General features: G+C 61.0%; 1 protein-coding gene across 3 annotated transcripts; it reads left to right on the forward strand.

Annotated features, from left to right (window-relative positions):
- The first annotated feature begins 88 nt into the window (after positions 1-88).
- ARHGAP45 (Rho GTPase activating protein 45) lies at positions 89-14,454 on the forward strand. Of its 3 annotated transcripts, none has more exons than XM_064479623.1 (23): positions 89-485; positions 2,480-2,810; positions 5,862-6,005; positions 6,205-6,289; positions 6,373-6,445; positions 6,627-6,693; positions 6,821-6,958; positions 7,064-7,128; positions 7,323-7,433; positions 7,510-7,590; positions 9,241-9,429; positions 9,663-9,800; positions 9,901-10,091; positions 10,197-10,321; positions 10,402-10,485; positions 10,656-10,760; positions 10,870-11,042; positions 11,280-11,468; positions 11,565-11,702; positions 11,944-12,170; positions 12,253-12,463; positions 13,159-13,267; positions 13,623-14,454. In XM_064479623.1, the coding sequence occupies exons 1-23, from the start codon at positions 348-350 to the stop codon at positions 13,973-13,975; spliced, it is 3,465 nt and encodes a 1,154-aa protein (XP_064335693.1). In that variant the 5' UTR covers positions 89-347; the 3' UTR covers positions 13,976-14,454. The 3 variants fall into 3 exon arrangements, with proteins under 3 accessions (XP_064335693.1, XP_031293918.2, XP_064335694.1); XM_031438058.2 differs by lacking the exon at positions 89-485 and adding an exon at positions 1,242-1,582; XM_064479624.1 differs by lacking the exons at positions 89-485; positions 2,480-2,810 and adding an exon at positions 4,435-4,519.
- Positions 14,455-17,121: the final 2,667 nt, after the last annotated feature.

The following is a 17,121-nucleotide window of genomic DNA, read 5'->3' on the forward strand; positions in this document are numbered from 1 at the left end:
ACGCAGATGCCGCTTGTGGGATGCAGGGGAGGGCCCAGCTACAGCCAACTGGACTCCCAGCTGTAAAGGCCTCTGTGCTGGGCTGGGGAACAGGGGAGTCTCACGTGCACGGGTGGCCTTCCTAAGAGCCTGGACGCTGGTCCCGGGGCCCCTACATGCCCACGTGGTTCTGGCACCTGAGGGCGGGAACTGTGAGCCGCTGGTCATAAAGTGGGCATGAGGTCAGGGCTCAGGAATGTCTCGGGCAGCTGGAGGAGCCCAGCAGCAGTGGCTCGGACCTCGGGCCTCCTGACCAGATCAGAAGCCCACCAGCTAGCCCTCATCCCCTGATCCTGGTCTCCAGAGAAATGAGTGGTGGGCAAAGGATCTTTAAGGGACTTTTGCACTGGGTTTGTGGATGGATCTGGGCCTGGAGGGCTGGATTTGGCGTGAGGGGCTGTGGCCTGCACGCCCTGTGCCCCGGAGATCCTCCTCTGCCCACTGAGGTCAGTGTGGGCCAGTGCTGGGGAGGTTGGACTGGCTGGGGTTTGGAGATGGGGGTTAGACTCCGGAAGGGGCAGGGAGGAAGACGTGGGGAGAGGAGATGGCTCAGATTAGGGGCGTTGAAGAGAAGAGATGGTCATGGGCGGGGAGGGGGTGCGTGGAGGACAGAAGGAGGTGGAGAGCTGGACACACTGCAGATTGCCCCAGCTCTGGGGGCCCTGCCAGGGAGGGGAGGAGGTGGCGGGGTGGCCTCAGGTGTGTTATCCGCCCGGCTGCTGGCTAGCTGTCCAGTGGTCATGGTCGATGTGTGTCCCTGGAATATGGAATTGGGGAGGTGTGGGGGTGGGTGGGCTAAGACCAGCGCAGGTGTGAGGCGGAGGGGAGGTGACCCGCTGTGCCCCTTGCTGCCCAGGCCCTGAGGTCTGCAGGGGGCGTCACCAGAGGAGGGCGGGCACACCCAGGAAAGGACGGGGCCTAGAGGGTAGACGTCTATGTGTGGGGCATCCATTTCCTCCACGGAGCTCGGGGGCTTCTGAGCACGTGTCTGAGCCTGTCTCTGGAAGTCTGTGTCCTTCTGGTTGCATCTGGGTTGTCCGAGTGCGGGTCAGCGTCTCTGCAGTCGGCCGCAGTGCTGCGCGGTGCCTGCCTGGGGGCGCCAGTGCCAGGCTGGGGCACCTTGTCCAGCTCGCGCACGCGCAGAGCTCCTGAAACCGGAAGCGAGGGGGCGGGGCCTGGGACCCCACCTTTGAGCCCACTCTGCAGAGGGGCAGGCTGAGGCCGATGCTGGGGAGGGTCAGGGGCGGGTCTGCGTCACCGCCTCCGGAGGCCTTTTCCTGTTAGGGGGAAGCACCGCCAATGAGGGCTGGGCCTGTCACGTGGGCCTGACAGCTGGGGAGGGGGTGGCTCGCGGCAATGTGGTCCAGTGGCCACCTACACCAGGAGCTGCAGCGCTGAGACCCCCTAGCCCGGCCCACCTCGGGCCACTAGGGCCACTTGGCCCGGCCCCACCATGTTCTCCAGGAAGAAGCGGGAGCTCATGAAAACCCCTTCCATCTCGAAAAAGAACCGGGCGGGAAGCCCCTGCCCGCAGCCCTCGGGGGTGAGTGAGACTCTGCTCGGAGCGGGTGGGGACCTTGGAGCCACACCCGGGCAGCAGGGAGACAGAGGGGTACCCTGTGCTCGGGGCCTGGCCGGGCAGGGGCTGGGCAGGGCCATGCTGGGGCAGTGGCGGAGGGCTCAAACCAGCTACAGCCCCTGCTGGGCCGGACTTCAGGGGCCACGCAGGACAGGCTGGGCCCCCAGCGTTCAGCTCATGGTCAGAGCCCTTCGGGATGGCCGCTGCACCCTCCGATCCCTTCCAGGGCCAGCTGTGGGGTCCAGGGAGAGGGTGGGGCGGGTGCCAGGGTGTGGGCGCCCTGGGTCTGAGACTCTGTATGGTGGGGGCTCAGGGAATCTGGGGCCTCCAGGCACTGTGAGATGTGAGGACCACTAGGTGGATGGTTTAGTGGGAGCAGAGTGAAGAAGAAGATCTCTGGGTGTAAGGCCTGGGGGTGTCTCCACAGGCTGGGGGCATCTGCAAGGCCTGGGGGGAGTCCACGGGACTCAGGGGCCTCGGGAATCGAGGCGGTGTCTTTACCAGCGAGTAGGGTTGCCTGCAGTGGCCTAGCCTGAGAGGAGCCAGAGGTTGAGGACCCTCTCCTGGCCCTCCCTACCCCCCAGGAAGTGAGGTGCCCCTCCCCCGCACCCTTGCAGGCCCCGCCCCTGGCTGTGGTTTGGGCAGACCGTTGTTTGTGAAAGCTCTGGGGAAGAGGATGTTGGGTAACAGGTGTGGGAGGGGCACGACCCCAAATCTCAGCCCACTAACCTGTGGCCTTTGACCCCTGCAGGGTCAGGCTGAAGACCTTCCCGAGCCCCACTTCACTTCTGGGGAAGCTAAGGCAGGGCTAGGTGGCAAACCTACTCTACCAGCGCCCCCTCCCCTCTCCTCCCCGACCAGGAGCTGCCCAGGAGAGATGGGGCTGACGCAGTGTCCCTCGGACCCAGCCTGGAACCACCAACTGTGGCCTCAAATGCCAAGGCCACTGGCACACTCAAGAGGCCCACCAGCCTGAGCCGCCACGCCAGTGCTGCTGGCTTCCCGCTGTCTGGAGCCAGCACCTGGACGCTAGGCCGCAGCCACCGCAGCCCACTGGCAGCAGCCAGCCCGGCTGAGGTACCCATCCAGGGGCCTGGTCCCGACTCCGTGGAGGACATCTCCCACCTGCTGGCTGACGTGGCCCGCTTTGCCGAGGGCCTCGAGAAGCTGAAGGAGTGTGTTCTGCATGATGGTGAGAACCGGCCAGGACACCGAGGCCTGGGTGGAAGGCAGGGCCAGACACAGATACCCCAAACCCTGTGGGGTCAAGACAGGATAGAGGGAGGGACTTGGGGAGGCTAGAAGGAGGTTGTAGGGAGGGCTTCTTGGAAAAACCCATTGCAGAAGGGTTCTGAGGGATATATAGGAGTTTGGTGGCAACTAGGAAGGAATGGCATTGAGGCAGAGTGAATGTCATATACACAGACTCAGAAACATGAAACAGATATGAATTTGTGGGAACAAGGTTGGGGTGTATGAATTGTGTGAGGCTGAAGGCATTGAGACTGGCAAGCAGAAGGACCCTGGACATTAACCTGAGGGCGGTGAGGAGACATAGAAGGTGTTAGAGCAGAGGTGGAACGAGGTGAGATCTGTGTGTTGGACTGAAACGGACTGGAGGTGGGCTTAAGTCTCAATGGAGAGAGATTCAAGAGGGACAAGGGGCAGGGCTGGCACGTAAACTGTGGGAGTGAGTGGCCTGTGGGATGGCAGTTCCGTTTTTTCCTTGCACGCGTCCGCTGACAGCCCAGCTTCCTGCCGAGTTATTTTCATCTGCTTCCTGTTTGTCCCTGGCAGCCAGAGAGGGCACTGTGATCTCTCCTCCCGGAAACCGCAGTGCCAGGGCCATGGTAAACACTTTGACTTGCTCCTCCAGGTGCCCATTTTACAGATGAGGAAACTAAGGCCCAGAGTGGGCCCCTGACTTCTAGCTCACCCAGCCAAGGAGGGGCCGGAGCCGAAATTAGACCTCAGCCTGGAGAGAGACCTCAGCTCTGCAGGCGTTAGTGGGGTGCTCTACTGGTGCTACGCCTGCTGGGTGGGGAGTGGCAGCCCCTGGGCTGGAAGGAGGTGGGCGCCATAGTTGTTTCCCGGGGAAACTCTAATCTCGGTTCCTTTCCTATCCTGGAGGTTCCTTGGAGGCCAGGCCTGGGTGGAGTTGAGCTCTTGGGCATCCTGCAGGAGGCTGGGCCAGGGCCAGGTACCCTGCTTTGCATCTAGGGGCAGCCCTGGGCTGAGGGGCTGAGAGGATGTGGGTTCGAGTTCCAGTGCTGCCCCTGCTGGGCTGAGGCTCTAGACCAGCGGTCCCCTCTCTAAGCCTCAGGTGTCTTCAATGTGAAATAGGGTAATGATACGCCAGGCAGGGTTGCTGACTGTAACCAGATGTCCTCTGCATATAGTGCCTATTGTGGGGTTAGTGAGACCCATACAGCGACTTGGTGACCCCTGTGCTGTCAGCGGAGGAAGCGGCGGCAGAGGTGGGGGGAGTGCGCTAGGATCCACGTGGGCGGGGCGGGGTGGGGTGTCCCCGCGCCTCCTGACGTCCTGAGCCTCGGCCGGCCTGTTTCCCTGCCTACCCTTGGCCCGCCCCACCCTGAATCGAATTAAGACTCCTTGAGTCTCGGACTCCTGCTCCCCAGTCCTGGGAGCTGAAAACCCCAGCCAGGGCTAGTGGGACGCCGGGGCGGAGCCTTTCCCGGCGGGGGCGGGGTCTTCGGACCGGCCAGAGCCGGTTTGGCTGCGGAGGACCGAGCACCAAAGACCCTGGACCTGTAGGTCGTCTAGTCCGTCCTGCGCGTTCACGGAGGTCCCCGCGCGCTCACGGTCGAGCCATGTGTATCTGCGGGACGGTGCACCTGGCTCTGCACCAGGGCCCGGTCTGCTGCCAGACGGGGCCCCGAGGTGAGCGGACTGTGCGGGGTGCAGGGGTCTGGCTGCGAGCACGTGGAGCTTGGGGCATTTACCACCAGTCCATGGGGGGACACAGGGCTGCCAGGCACTTGCCTTGGCCGTGCCAAGCTGGGCATATCTGAGCTTAGCCAGAATCCCACCTGCCGTTGGCTTCCCAGGTTGGGATGCTGCGCGACAGGAGTGGCTGAGGCCCAGGCAAGAGGGGCCGGTGCGTGGAAGGAGTGTCCTGGGAAGGGGCGTGTCCTGGCCTTTCCTCTCCTGGCTTCCCTGGTTTCCTGACGCTCCTTCCCGCCTCCTTGAGTTGGCCTCGGATTCAGGCAGCAAATTGCACCCAGGTCTGAGGCACCGGGCTGTATCTGGAGCAGGCATTCCGTGGAGGGGGTCTCCCTGTGGGTGGCATTCAGCCAGGGGCCTCAGTGCTGCAAAGGGATCAGGCACCTCTTTTTAGGTTCCACTCTTTTGGTTTTGGTTTGGTTTTGAGCATCACCTACCAGGCACAGAGTTAGGGTCCACAGGTGTGAAAGTTATCCTCCCAACTGGTGGCCAGGCTCCTCCTGGGTCTCAGAGTCTGGTCATTCCTTCCCTATCCACGCATTCCTGTGGCTTGGTTTCCACTAGATGGTGCGTGTTTTGCACACACTGTTCTGCTTGTGCACACTGCTTTTTTTCAATTAAGAACATTTGAGGAGGGCATTTAAAGCTACTTTCCAAGATGCAGATATGACCTCAACCCTCCTTTGCTCTAACACCTTCTGTGGCTCCCCATTGCCCTTGAGATAAAGTCAGGCAGGATCTATCTGGCTGGCATTCTCATGCCTTCAGAGCTAGTGTAGATTTGAAAGCTGTTTGATCCTTGAGAACTGACTTCTCCACTCTGTGCCTCTTTCCTCATTTGTCAAATGGGGGTGATGACAGTGTCTGCACCATGGGGTGGCTGTCTGGGGAGAGTGAGATAACGAGGTGTTTAAGCCCCAGTGTCCAGGCATGCAGGGCTGGGAGAGAGCTGGACAGAGCCTTGAGGGTTTGGGGCAGGGAAGGGGCCAGGTGGGCTGCATGGAGGAGGAAGGACCAGGACTACAAATTTGAAGGGAAGCAGGAGTTTGTTTTCTGGAGGGACGAGGAAAGAATGTTCTGTGCAGGACTACATAAGCCAACGTCTATGCCTTGGTTGAGCTGGCCAGTAGTTCAGAGAGGAACATTGCTCCCACTGAGGTCACAGGCCGAGCCTCAGACAGCTGCCCTCCCATCTCTGCCTGTCTCCCCACTTGGGGACAGGGGCTCTGAGGAGGAGGTGGGCCCCTCTCTCCCTGCTCACACCCACTCTGCCCAGCAGACCTCCTGGAGGCCCGCCGGCCACTGGCCCATGAGTGCCTGGGTGAGGCCCTACGTGTGATGTACCAGGTCATGTCCAAGTACCCGCTGCTGAACACAGTGGAGACGCTTACAGCTGCTGGCACCCTTATTGCCAAGACCAAAGGTCAGTTGGCTAGGATGGGGCAGAAATGGCTTTCTGCCTGGGAGGGCTCCCTGAAGAAGGGGATGTTTGAAGTGGGTTTTGAAGGATGCATAGGAGTCTGATAGACCCAACAGCTCCAATGTTACCCCTTCAGTTAGTTGCACAGGTGGTTACCTCCCAGACTAGGCCAAACCCTCTTTTCCTCGTCTCTGCACTTCAGCCTTCCATTATGAGTGCAACAACGAGTCTGACAAGCGGGAGTTTGAGAAGGCCTTGGAGACCATTGCCGTGTCCTTCAGTAGCACGTGAGCATGGGGCCAGCGACGCCGGGGTGGGGAATCGTGGGGACCTGTGTGCCTCTTGACATCTGCACCCCCCTGCCCTGCAGTGTGTCTGAGTTCCTCATGGGTGAAGTGGACAGTAGCATCCTCCTGTCAGTGCCCCTTGGGGACCTGGGCCAGGTGAGTCGGGGTAGCCTGGAGGCTGCATGGGGTCAGGCTGGCAGGGTGGGTGAGTCACCCCAGCTCCCTCTGTGGACTGTGGTCCCCTGCTCTGTCCAGGGTTGTGGTGACTGTCTCCTGCAGGGTGGGCATCAAACAGGCCCCAGCCCTGGCTGGACTCACCTGTTTTCACCCTGTGCAGTCCGTGGAGAATCTGTATGGACAGGGGAGTGAGGGCGCCCCACCCGGCACCGACGACTGTGATGTGGGTGAGTCTCGGAACCACAGAGCGGGTGGCACGTGCTCAAGTGGTGGGCCGAGCGGCGGAGGACTCGGGCAGAGGCTGGAAGGAAAGGTGGGCTGAGGGGGAGCCCGGGCTGAGCAGACCCCCCACAGGCTGCCTGGCCCCGGAGGAGGTGGACATGCTGCTGCAGCGCTGTGAGGGTGGCGTGGATGCAGCGCTGCAGTACGCCAAGAACATGGCCAAATACATGAAGGACCTCATTGGCTACCTGGAGAAGCGGATGGCCCTGGGTGCGAGCCGGACAGGGTTAGGGCGGGGGTCTGGCTGGGGGGCCCTGCCCCGCCCCGCCCCGCCCCTCCCATCCCCCCTGCACTCACACCTCTCCCTGCCTGCAGAGATGGACTTTGCCAAAGGCCTGCAGAAGATCGTGCACAACTGCAGACAGAACGTCATGCAGGAGGTGGGGGCCCCTGGGGTACTGGGCAGGGTCCCTCAGGCCTGGGTGTGAGTCTAGGCCCCTCCGAGAAGGGCTGAAGGAAAGGGGCTTCCTGTCTACACTACAGTAGCTGAGATGGCAGGGCTTCCACGAGGGCGTGGGGTGCTGGGGCCCCCTCCTGTCCCACCCCTGTGACTGCCGCCCCCCGCCCCCCGCAGCCCCACATGCCCCTCCTGTCCATCTACTCGCTGGCACTGGAGCAGGACCTGGAGTTTGGCCACGGCATGGTGCAGGCAGCGGGCACGCTGCAGACCCAGACCTTCATGCAGGTGGGCTGCACCCAGGGTAGGGTGGGTGGGAAGGAGGGCGCTGCAGGCCCCACTCATGCCCGTCTTCCCCCCCCAGCCTCTGAACCTGAGGCGGCTCGAGCACGAGAAGCGCAGAAAGGAGATCAAGGAGGCTTGGCACCGCGCCCAGAGGAAGCTGGTACCGCGGGGCTGTGGGGGTGGGATGGGGCAGGACGGGCTGGCCTGCGCATGCTCAGGCCCCCTAGCAGAGACTGGAGGGGATCCTTTCCAGAGTTTCGTGGATACCCGGGACCATGGCCTTCTGTGCCCATGTGGGGCTGGCTGCGGTGTCACAGGCTGGAGCGGGTCCTGACTACAAGGTGTTCCAGCCCCATCAGCCCCAGCTATGTCAGGAGTGACCCTGGCCCCTATCACTGTCCCCGTTCAGTCATGGGGAGAAACGGTGTCCCCTGAGGCCACCAGGAACAGGCCTGGGTTGGAGGGAAACTGAGGCTCTCTCAGGTCTGGTGGATACTCCAGGTTCCTGCATGTTATTCTTTTCTCACCTCTCCTTTGGGCTGTTCCAAAGGCACTGGTATCTTTTGGGTTTCTTTTTAGGTCTGTTAACAGAGTCTGTGGTGCAGTGTCCACACGGCGCCAGCTGCAGCTAGTGGCGTCCTGTGGCCTCCCCAGCACATCTGGCAAGTGTGCCTCCCCCTCTTCTGTACACTGGCTGACAGCTTGCCGAGGCCCCGGTCTGCCTCCGGCCTTTCACCCTCACCTCCACATCCAGGGACTTGCCCCGTTTCAGTCCCCATGAAGCTCCTTGTCCCTTCTCCTCTGCTACAGGTGTTCAGCTGCAGCACTGTGTGGCTTATTCCACTAAATTCCTATTCGTGAGCACTTCAGTTGTTGTTGAGCTGTTGCTGTTTCAAACACCACTGCTGTGACGTGCTTGTGCCCTTGTCTCAGACAGGTGACCTAGCATTTATCTCTGATCAGTGTCCAAAAGGTAGTGGCTGAATCATGGGGTGAGTGTATGAGCTACCCTTCTGAGCCGCAGCCTTTCTTCTCCTTTTCCGTGAGCTCTAAGTTGCTCACCTTGGATTGGATGGTACTCTGTTTCTTATTGATTTGCCAGAGCTCTTTACATATTAGAGACCCCAGCCCTTGATGATAGGTGTTACAGACTCCCCTACCCCCAATTTAGCGTTTTGACTTTTGATTTAACCTGTGGCCGGTTTTGCCAGTTGAAACCCACGACTGTTAGTAGTAGTCTTTTCTTTTATGGCTTCTGGGTTCTGTGTCATGCATGGAAAGGCCTTCCCCGCACTGTGTTTATTTTTAAAAATTCTTCTGTGGTTTCTTCTAGTACTTGTATGAGTTCTCTTCTTTATGCTTAAACCTCTGATGGTGTAGGCTGCAAGCTGTGGCCCCCAGAAGGCGCACTCGGTTTTGACTAAGTGCTCTTCCTGCCAACCCTGAGGGTGCCTGACTTCCTGTCTGGGTGGCCTCACTGTTCTCATCTGTAAGAAGGGAAGTGAGAGAGACAAGCACAAGTGGCTGGTAGCAGGGGTGGGTGTAGGTGTAAGAAGACGATGCCATCCATGCCTTCTTCAGAGCTTAGGTGTGTTCAGCCTCCCCAGCTGTGAAATGGGCACCCCGGATGCTGGCTCCTTCTGGGGCCTTGGAGATGCCACTTCCTATTCTTCCACCATCAGTTCTTGGGCGGGGACCTCTGTTTGCTCAACTGGCTGTAGGATCTTGGGACAAGAGATGTGGGTGGTGGAGGTCCCTAACTCGGTGTCTGGCTGATGGGGGCGCTGTCTGCTCACTCCCACGCCTGCAGCAAGAGGCGGAGTCCAACCTGCGTAAGGCCAAGCAGGGCTACGTTCAGCGCTGCGAGGACCACGACAAGGCCCGCTTCCTGGTGGCCAAGGCAGAGGAAGAGCAGGCAGGCACCGGGCCTGGGGCAGGGGGCGTGGCCTCCAAGACTCTGGACAAGCGGCGGCGCCTGGAGGAGGAGGCCAAGAACAAGGTGCGGGCTGGTGAGGTGCAGGCTGGAGAGGGGCCGAGGAGGCCATGCCTGTGGCGGCAGGCCCTGACCCTGGTGCAGAACTGCCTGCTTCTGTCCAGGCTGCATCTCCTGCCAGGAACGCCTGCCTTCCCATCCTTCTCTGCCTGGCTGATTTCCGTGTGGGGTCTGACGATGCCTTGAGGGCAGAACCTTGGGCTGAGGTCTCTCTGGGTATGCCCTTGTCCCCACCCCAGGCGGAGGAAGCCATGGCCACATACCGCACATGTGTGGCGGATGCTAAGACACAGAAGCAGGAGCTGGAGGACACCAAGGTGACCGCACTCCGGCAGATCCAGGAGGTCATCCGGCAGAGCGACCAGACCATCAAGTCTGTGCGTGCGGTGCCCCCCGCGCTCGCCGCAGTGGGGTGGGCGGGGCAGCTGCGGGGCCCGCCTCCTGACTCACGCTGTCTGCACCCTGCCCTGCCCGCAGGCCACCATCTCCTACTACCAGATGATGCACATGCAGACGGCCCCGCTGCCTGTGCTCTTCCAGATGCTGTGCGAGAGCAGCAAGCTGTACGACCCGGGCCAGCAGTATGCTTCCCACGTGCGCCAGCTGCAGCGCGGCGAGGAGCCCGATGTGCACTATGACTTTGAGCCCCACGTCTCCGCCAACGCCTGGTACGCCGTCTGCACATGCTCAGGGAAGCCCTGCGATCGCGGTGGGTGCGGCGAGCCTCTTTGACCCCCATCGTGGCCCCCCCTTTTGGCTGTTGGCCCCACCAGGTCCCCGGTCATGCGCGCCCGGAAGGGCAGCTTCAATGTGGGCGATGCCACGGGGGCGGAGGCCGCAGGCAGCCCCCTGGAGGAAGGTGGGCCCAGCGATGGGACTCTTGTCAAGGAGCGCAGGGGTAAGTGTCTGGTGCGCTTGGATATGCCTCCCTGCAGCCCACCTCAGCCCTTCACTAGGGATGCCTCCTTCCACACGCAGGTGGGCGCGGACACCAGGTGCACAAATCCTGGCCGATCTCCATCTCAGACTCCGATGCCAGTCTGGACCCCAGCCCTGGCTCAGGTGAGGGGCCTCCCTGGCTGGCGGGGCGTGGAAAGCTGCTGCCCCTCCCAGACTTCAGTGGGCCCACCGTGCAGCTGGAGTGATGGGGAGTGCCAGCTGAGGGCCTTCTGGGGAGTGTCCTGCCTGGAGCCTCCTGGCTCAGGGTGTCTAATGCCCTGTTTCCTCCTCAGGGGACTTTAAGAAGTTCGAGCGGATGTCGTCCAGTGGCACCATGTCGTCCAGCGAGGAACTGGCAGACCAGGAAGGCAGTGCAGGGACGTCAGCCTTTGAGCAGGGTGAGGGGGCCCCTGGGCTGGGAGAGGTGGGGGGGTATTTGGACCCCCATCTGTGGGCCTGGCCCTGACTGACCTTGGTGACACTGACCACCCGCCCCCTCCCCACCAGCTGACCTCAACGGCATGGCCCCGGAGCTGCCAGTGGCCATGCCCAGCGGGCCCTTCCGTCATGTGGGGCTGTCTAAGGCAGCCCGTACCCACCGGCTCCGGAAGCTCCGCACACCGGCCAAGTGCCGGGAGTGCAACAGCTATGTCTATTTCCAGGGGGCCGAGTGCGAGGAGGTGAGTGGCCGGCCCGGGGAAGGCTGGGCGCAGGGGCAGCAGCCGGGCGCCAGCACTTTGCATGCAGAGCGCTGGCGGGAAGTGAAGCTAGAAGCGGGTGGTGGCTCCTGTCAGGAGGGCACCCCAGGCACAGGCACAGGCACAGTCAGCGCAGGGGCTAGTGGCCGGGCGTCAGGGGAGTCTGCGCTGCGCTGGGGTGGGGAAGGCCTGCTCACTCCGTGCTCGGCTCTCCCCCAGTGTTGCCTGGCCTGCCACAAGAAGTGCCTGGAGACCCTGGCCATCCAGTGCGGCCACAAGAAGCTGCAAGGCCGCCTGCAGCTCTTCGGCCAGGACTTCAGCCAGGCTGCCCGCAGCGCCCCCGACAGCGTGCCCTTCATCGTCAAGAAGTGCGTCTTCGAGATTGAGCAGCGGGCACTGCGCACCAAGGTGACCACCGGGGCCACAGCGCTGGGGGTTCCGTCCTAGGGGCTGTACAGGGAGGGGAGCTGGGCGTGGGCTGAGGCTGACTGCGGGCTTCCACAGGGCATCTACCGGGTCAATGGGGTGAAGACACGTGTGGAGAAGCTGTGCCAGGCCTTCGAAAACGGCAAGGAGCTGGTGGAACTGTCGCAGGCTTCGCCACACGACATCAGCAACGTCCTCAAACTCTACTTGCGTCAGGTGAGACAAATGGGGACAGGGCAGAGCAGATCCTGGGCGGGACCTTAGCTTGACGGGAGGCGTGGCCTGAGCGCGATGGGCGTGGCCAGTGCCTGGCCTGGGGCAGCGGTACCTCAGAGGCATAGTCAGTATAGGGTGGGTGGAACCAGCACCTGGGGGGGGGGGGGGGCTTCTAGGTCAGGGGCGTGGCCAAGGCAGGCCAGGCCCACTGACTCCCCATACCTGACCCATCGCTCCCCAGCTGCCCGAGCCGCTCATCTCCTTCCGCCTCTACCATGAGCTTGTGGGGTTGGCCAAGGACAGCCTGAAGGCAGAAGCCGAGGCCAAGGCAGTGTCCCGAGGACAACTGGATGCCACTGAGAGGGAGGCTGCAGCCGTGGCCATGGCTGGCCGGCTGCGGGAACTCCTGCGGGACCTGCCAGCAGAGAACCGGGCAACACTGCGGTACCTGATGCGGCACCTGCGCAGGTGAGGGCTGCCCAGGCAGGAGTCGAGGGTGGCAGGGTCCCAGGAGCCGCTCACACCTACTCCTATGCCTTCCACCCCCCAGGATCGTGGAGGTGGAGCAGGACAACAAGATGACCTCGGGGAACCTGGGAATCGTGTTTGGGCCCACGCTGCTGCGGCCCCGGCCCACGGAGGCCACTGTGTCCCTCTCCTCCCTGGTCGACTACCCCCACCAGGCCTGCATCGTGGAGACCCTCATCACCCACTACAGCCTGGTCTTCGAGGAGGAGCCTGAGGAGGCGCCCGGGGGCCAGGTGAGGGCTGTCTGCTCTAAGCGAGGGGCACAGGGCTCCATGAATGTGGCTGGGGGCCTGGAGTCTGGCTCGCGGGGTACCAGGATGGGGAGAACGTCAGGCAGACATCTGGCTAGGATAGGGCTGTCGGGGTGGCCTCCAAGGTATCTTTTAAGCAAAGAACTGGACAAGTGTGGGTTCAACTCTGTGGGCTCAGCTCCAGATGGTGCAAAGGTCCTCCAGCCTTCCCTCTGCCCTTGCCTGAGCTCCTGTCAAGCCTGCATGGGACCAGCTGCCCCAGCCCCTCCCATTCCCCACCTCTTGGCACCAGCAGCTCGTCCCTGTGCTCTGGCTTTTGAGCACTCAGCAGGGTCCCCCGCCGCTGGGCCTCACTTCCTGCCACCAGCTCTCGTTTCTGCTAGTCCAAGTAGTGTTGGAGCAGCACCTTGCTCCTGTGCTCAGAGTCCCCGGGCGTCTTTAATCCTTCTCCTGGCATCTTGGTGTTGAGGGGAGGCTCCTGTGCCGGTGTCCATGTGGGGATTCAGCCTTTCTGGCCTGAGCCTTCTGCCCTCTTTGCACAAGCTCAGCCTGCTCACGACATGAGAATAGGGGTCCTCATGTGTTCAGCTGCTGTGGGTGTTGTTAATTTACAAGACAGAAAATGGGACTTGGAATGGTACCGTGGTACCTCCCTGACCTCCGTCCCACCCCTGCAGGATGGGATGTCCAACCAGCGGGCCGAGGTGGTGGTCCAGGTGCCCTACCTGGAGACGAGTGGGGGCGTGGCCTTCCCCCTGGAGGAGGAGGCTGAGGACGGGGCCCTCGGTGAGTGGGGCAGCCCTAGGGGTGCTGGGCAGGTGGCGGGTGAGGCACTGGGCCTGGAAGCTGCACTCTGATTTGCTTCCCAGAGACCACGTGGGTCACCTGTTTGTTCACTGTCTTACCTTGTTACAAACTCTCGCAGAGATACCCTTTCAGGTGTTTTGCTGACGCTGAGAAATGGGCATCTAAAATGAGAATTACCCCAAAGTTTGAGACTTTGTGCACCCCTGCTTCCCCTGGGGTTCCGAGCGGGAAGTGGCCTGCTGAGGGGCTGCCTCAGCATCATGGGAGGTGGAGGCCCAGTCGCCCTCCTGCTCACAGGACCACGGTCTCTCTATCTCTGCCCCGGACTTCCCAGAATCCCACATCACCTCCAACGACTCTGACTCAGAGCTGGAGGAGGCCTTGGACCCGCAGTCCCCGGCGGCCATCCTCGTGCAGCACCAGCTGAACTTCCTGGAGAAGCAGGGGAGCCAGGCCAGCGCCGAGGGTGGCCAGGGCAGCCGCAGTGGCAGTGAGGAGCAGCTGGACCCCGGGGAGGACGGAGACACACCCTGGAAGGGCCTTGGGGAGGACCCGGCCCAGCTGCTCTCTGAGTACAACACCAACCAGTGCAACAACGCGGCTGCGGCCCGGCTGCCGGCCATGAGGCTCCGCGGCGGGCGGGTCGCAACAGGCACCGGCCCGGAGAGGCAGCCGGAGTTTGTCTAGCTGGGGTGCTGGGCCCGTCCCGCTCCTGTCCCGCACATAGCCCTGGGCTCAGCCAAGCCATCGCCTCACCAGAGGCCTCTTCTTCTGGCCCACAGTGGTGAGGGCAACACTGGATAGCTTTCCCAGAAGCTTCTGCCCTGCAGCCCTCTGCACGCCCAGCAGGCCTGGCTCCCCAAGGGAGAGGATTTGCTTTCAGGAGTTGCCCAGGGGCTGTGGTAGAGGGACCCCCTGAGCAGCCTCTGCCTGCCCTGGGCTGTGGAGGCCCGCAGTAGCCGGGAGGAGGACTGGAAACTTCTGCAGACAGCAGGCCTCAGTGGGCCCCGGACGTCCTGGCTTTTATGGAAAACCACGTAGACACCTGGAGTTCAGGAACATGTTGAGATGACACACAGAAAACCGGGTTGGACACCTGGGCTTTGGGAACACGATGTGCTTTGACGTCAACGTTTACTTTGCTTACAATAAAGTCTTTAACCTGATTCCGTCTCCTCTGGCGGCAGCACCCTAGGGACCAGGACACAGAGGGCCCTTAGCACCCCTGGCGTTCCCCGCTGGGGTTGAGGTGAAGGGAAATCCCCGCCCCGCGAGGTGCGTGAGCCCAGGCGGCCACGCGGCCCCAGCCGCGATTGTGGCCAGTGCATGCGAGGAGCTGCAGCTGAAATCCCTTTGGACGGAAGAGCCTGGGGAAGGCCGCAGCCACCGTCCGGGCCAGCACAGCGAGGACCCTCCCAGTGCCTGCTCCCGACCCCTCACCCAGCTGAGAGACCCCACAGTCCGCTCAGAACTATCCACCTGGTATAGAATGAAGACGAATTTCACACCCGGTCATGGTACGAGCAGCTGGGGAGAGCAGGGGCATCCGTTCCTGGCACAGAACAGCCCCAGACGGCAGCCCCTAGCAGGCCTAGGTAAGGCTGGGCCGCGGCGGTCAGAGGCTCTGCCTCCGCAGACGCCTCCCAGAGCCAGCGAACTACAACCCAGTGCGTTCCGCAAACGGGGCCGGGGCCGGGGCCACGTGTGAAACGCTGGCAGCAGAGCTGAGCACTGCAGCAGGGGGAAACGGGCAAAACCCCAGAATATCTCACCGTCAGATCCTTCACAGAAAGCTTCCTGACCCCTGACCTACATTTTTTTTAGAGGAGGACGTAATTAGGTTTTTATGTTAACAGAGGTACTTGGGGGTGAACCCAGGACCCTGTGTGTGCTAGGAACATGCTCCACCATTTAGCTGTATCCTCGCTCCCATCAACATTTTTAAAACAGGATTGTGGAGACAGAACCACCGCCAGCGTCGTGCTCGGCTGGACAGCAGCTTCACACTTCTCAGCGTCAGCCCAAAGGCTGAAAGCATGGGAGCCACTTCGAAGGAGCCTGACGGACGGCTAACGCCTCACGTGAGATGCCTGGTAGTGCGGCAATCCACAGGCCTTCACAGGCTGCTCTGGCTCCAGGCATGGCCTGACCCAGGCTCACAGCGCATCCCAGGGGCCAGGGGGCTGCTTGAAAGCCAGGCCCCCTCCTCACCTCACCCCCGACCCCCAAGAGGGAGCACTGCTGAGGCAGGTGTCAAAACCAATCTCAGGGACTTGGAACAGGCCATGCTTGGTGGCACAAGCAGGCAGAACTGGTCCCCTGTAAGAAGGAACTGGTACCACTGGAAGAAGGGGGCTGGGGGGTAATCTCTACTACACCCTCTAAAGCCAGAGACTTGACCGACAGCATCCAAGGCCAAGCATCCAGGGACAGGTTTGTCCCCAACCTGGGGACCAAGCAAACCCAACCAAAAGCAAGAGGAATTTTCAAGGAGTTGATGAGTGTAGAACTCATTTCTACACTCATTTCTACACAAGAATAGCCAAGGTGCTTTTTTTTAATTGCAAGTTACACATATTTACTGTTTTTGCCATTTTTAAGTGCACAGTTCCCAGACACTAAGCACACAGTCACTCACAGTCATGCAAGCATCCCCACCCTGTGTCTCCAGAACTTTCTCACCTCCCCAAACTGAAACTGTCTCCATTAAACAGACTCCCCTTCCCCTCCCCCAGCCCCACCCCCCATCTATTTCCTGTCTCTCTGGATGTGACTCCTCCAGGTCCTCCTGTGAGTGGGATCAGACAGTAGTTGTCCTTTGGTCTGGCTCATTTTGGCCAAGACAGTTTTGGGAGAAGGAGGGACCTGTTCCACCATCAAATGCTATATAAAACCATGACTTCTAAAATCTTCATTTACCAATAGAGAAGAGGCGGACCTCAAAACAGACCCTGTGCACCTGCGCATTTACTGTGAGAGCGGTGATTCACGGCAGTGAGGAAAGAACCTCTGGCTACTCGATAAATGGTGTCAAGACCACTTTCTGGGGTGAGGTTACAGCCCTGGGTCGTATGACACCCAGGCGCCAGGAAGGTGAGTCTGAACCACGGGGACATCACCCAGCCCCCAAGGAAAGAACAAACCAGTGCTGGTGAGGACGCAGAGACACCGAGTCCTTGTACAGGGCTGGTGGGAACAGGAAATGGGGCAGCTGCTGTGGGAAACAGTCTCTTGAAAGGGTAACCAGAGCTTCCATATGACCCAGCAATTCTATTCCGAGGTACACACCCAGAAAAACAAACCAACCCACGTCCACACTAACTTTCACCTGGAAGTTCACAGCAACATTACTCACAATCCCCGAGAAACGGAAACAACTCCAGCGTCCATCAACCGGAGAACAGACAAACACACGTCCCTCCACTCACGGGAGCATCGCTCAGCCGTGACCAGGAGAGCAGCCCTGACACCCGCTCCCACGGGGACGGACCCCGAGAGCATGACGCTCAGGGAGAGAAGCAGACACAGAAGGACACAGTGTGTGAGTCCGCGGATGTGAGGCGTCCAGAACAGGCCAGTCCCCAGACACAGGGAGGGGGTTCCTGGCTGTCAGGGGCCAGGACTTCTTTTTAGGGTGAAGAATGTGGTCCAAAGTTGATTGTGGTGATGGGTGCACGACAGTGGGTGCATGGAACTTTGCCCTTCTGACAGGTGAATTGTATGGTATGTGAATTCTACCTCAATAAAGCCATCAAATGGAGAATAGAAACAACTGTGCTTAGGCTTGGCAGGAAGGCCTCTCAGCTTGGCGACAGGGCAAAAGCGGACAGTCT

This window comes from Camelus dromedarius, chromosome 27, assembly GCF_036321535.1.
Source record: "Camelus dromedarius isolate mCamDro1 chromosome 27, mCamDro1.pat, whole genome shotgun sequence".
Lineage (NCBI taxonomy): Eukaryota > Metazoa > Chordata > Mammalia > Artiodactyla > Camelidae > Camelus > Camelus dromedarius.

Bases quoted from the DNA above. Each gene is read 5' to 3' on its own strand.
- ARHGAP45 (XM_064479623.1), top strand. From the start codon at position 348: ATGAGTGGTGGGCAAAGGATCTTTAAGGGACTTTTGCACTGGGTTTGT. The intron at 9,430-9,662 runs GTGCGGGCTGGT...TCCCCACCCCAG, and splicing joins AGGAGGAGGCCAAGAACAAG to GCGGAGGAAGCCATGGCCAC. The intron at 11,469-11,564 runs GTGACCACCGGG...GGGCTTCCACAG, and splicing joins AGCGGGCACTGCGCACCAAG to GGCATCTACCGGGTCAATGG.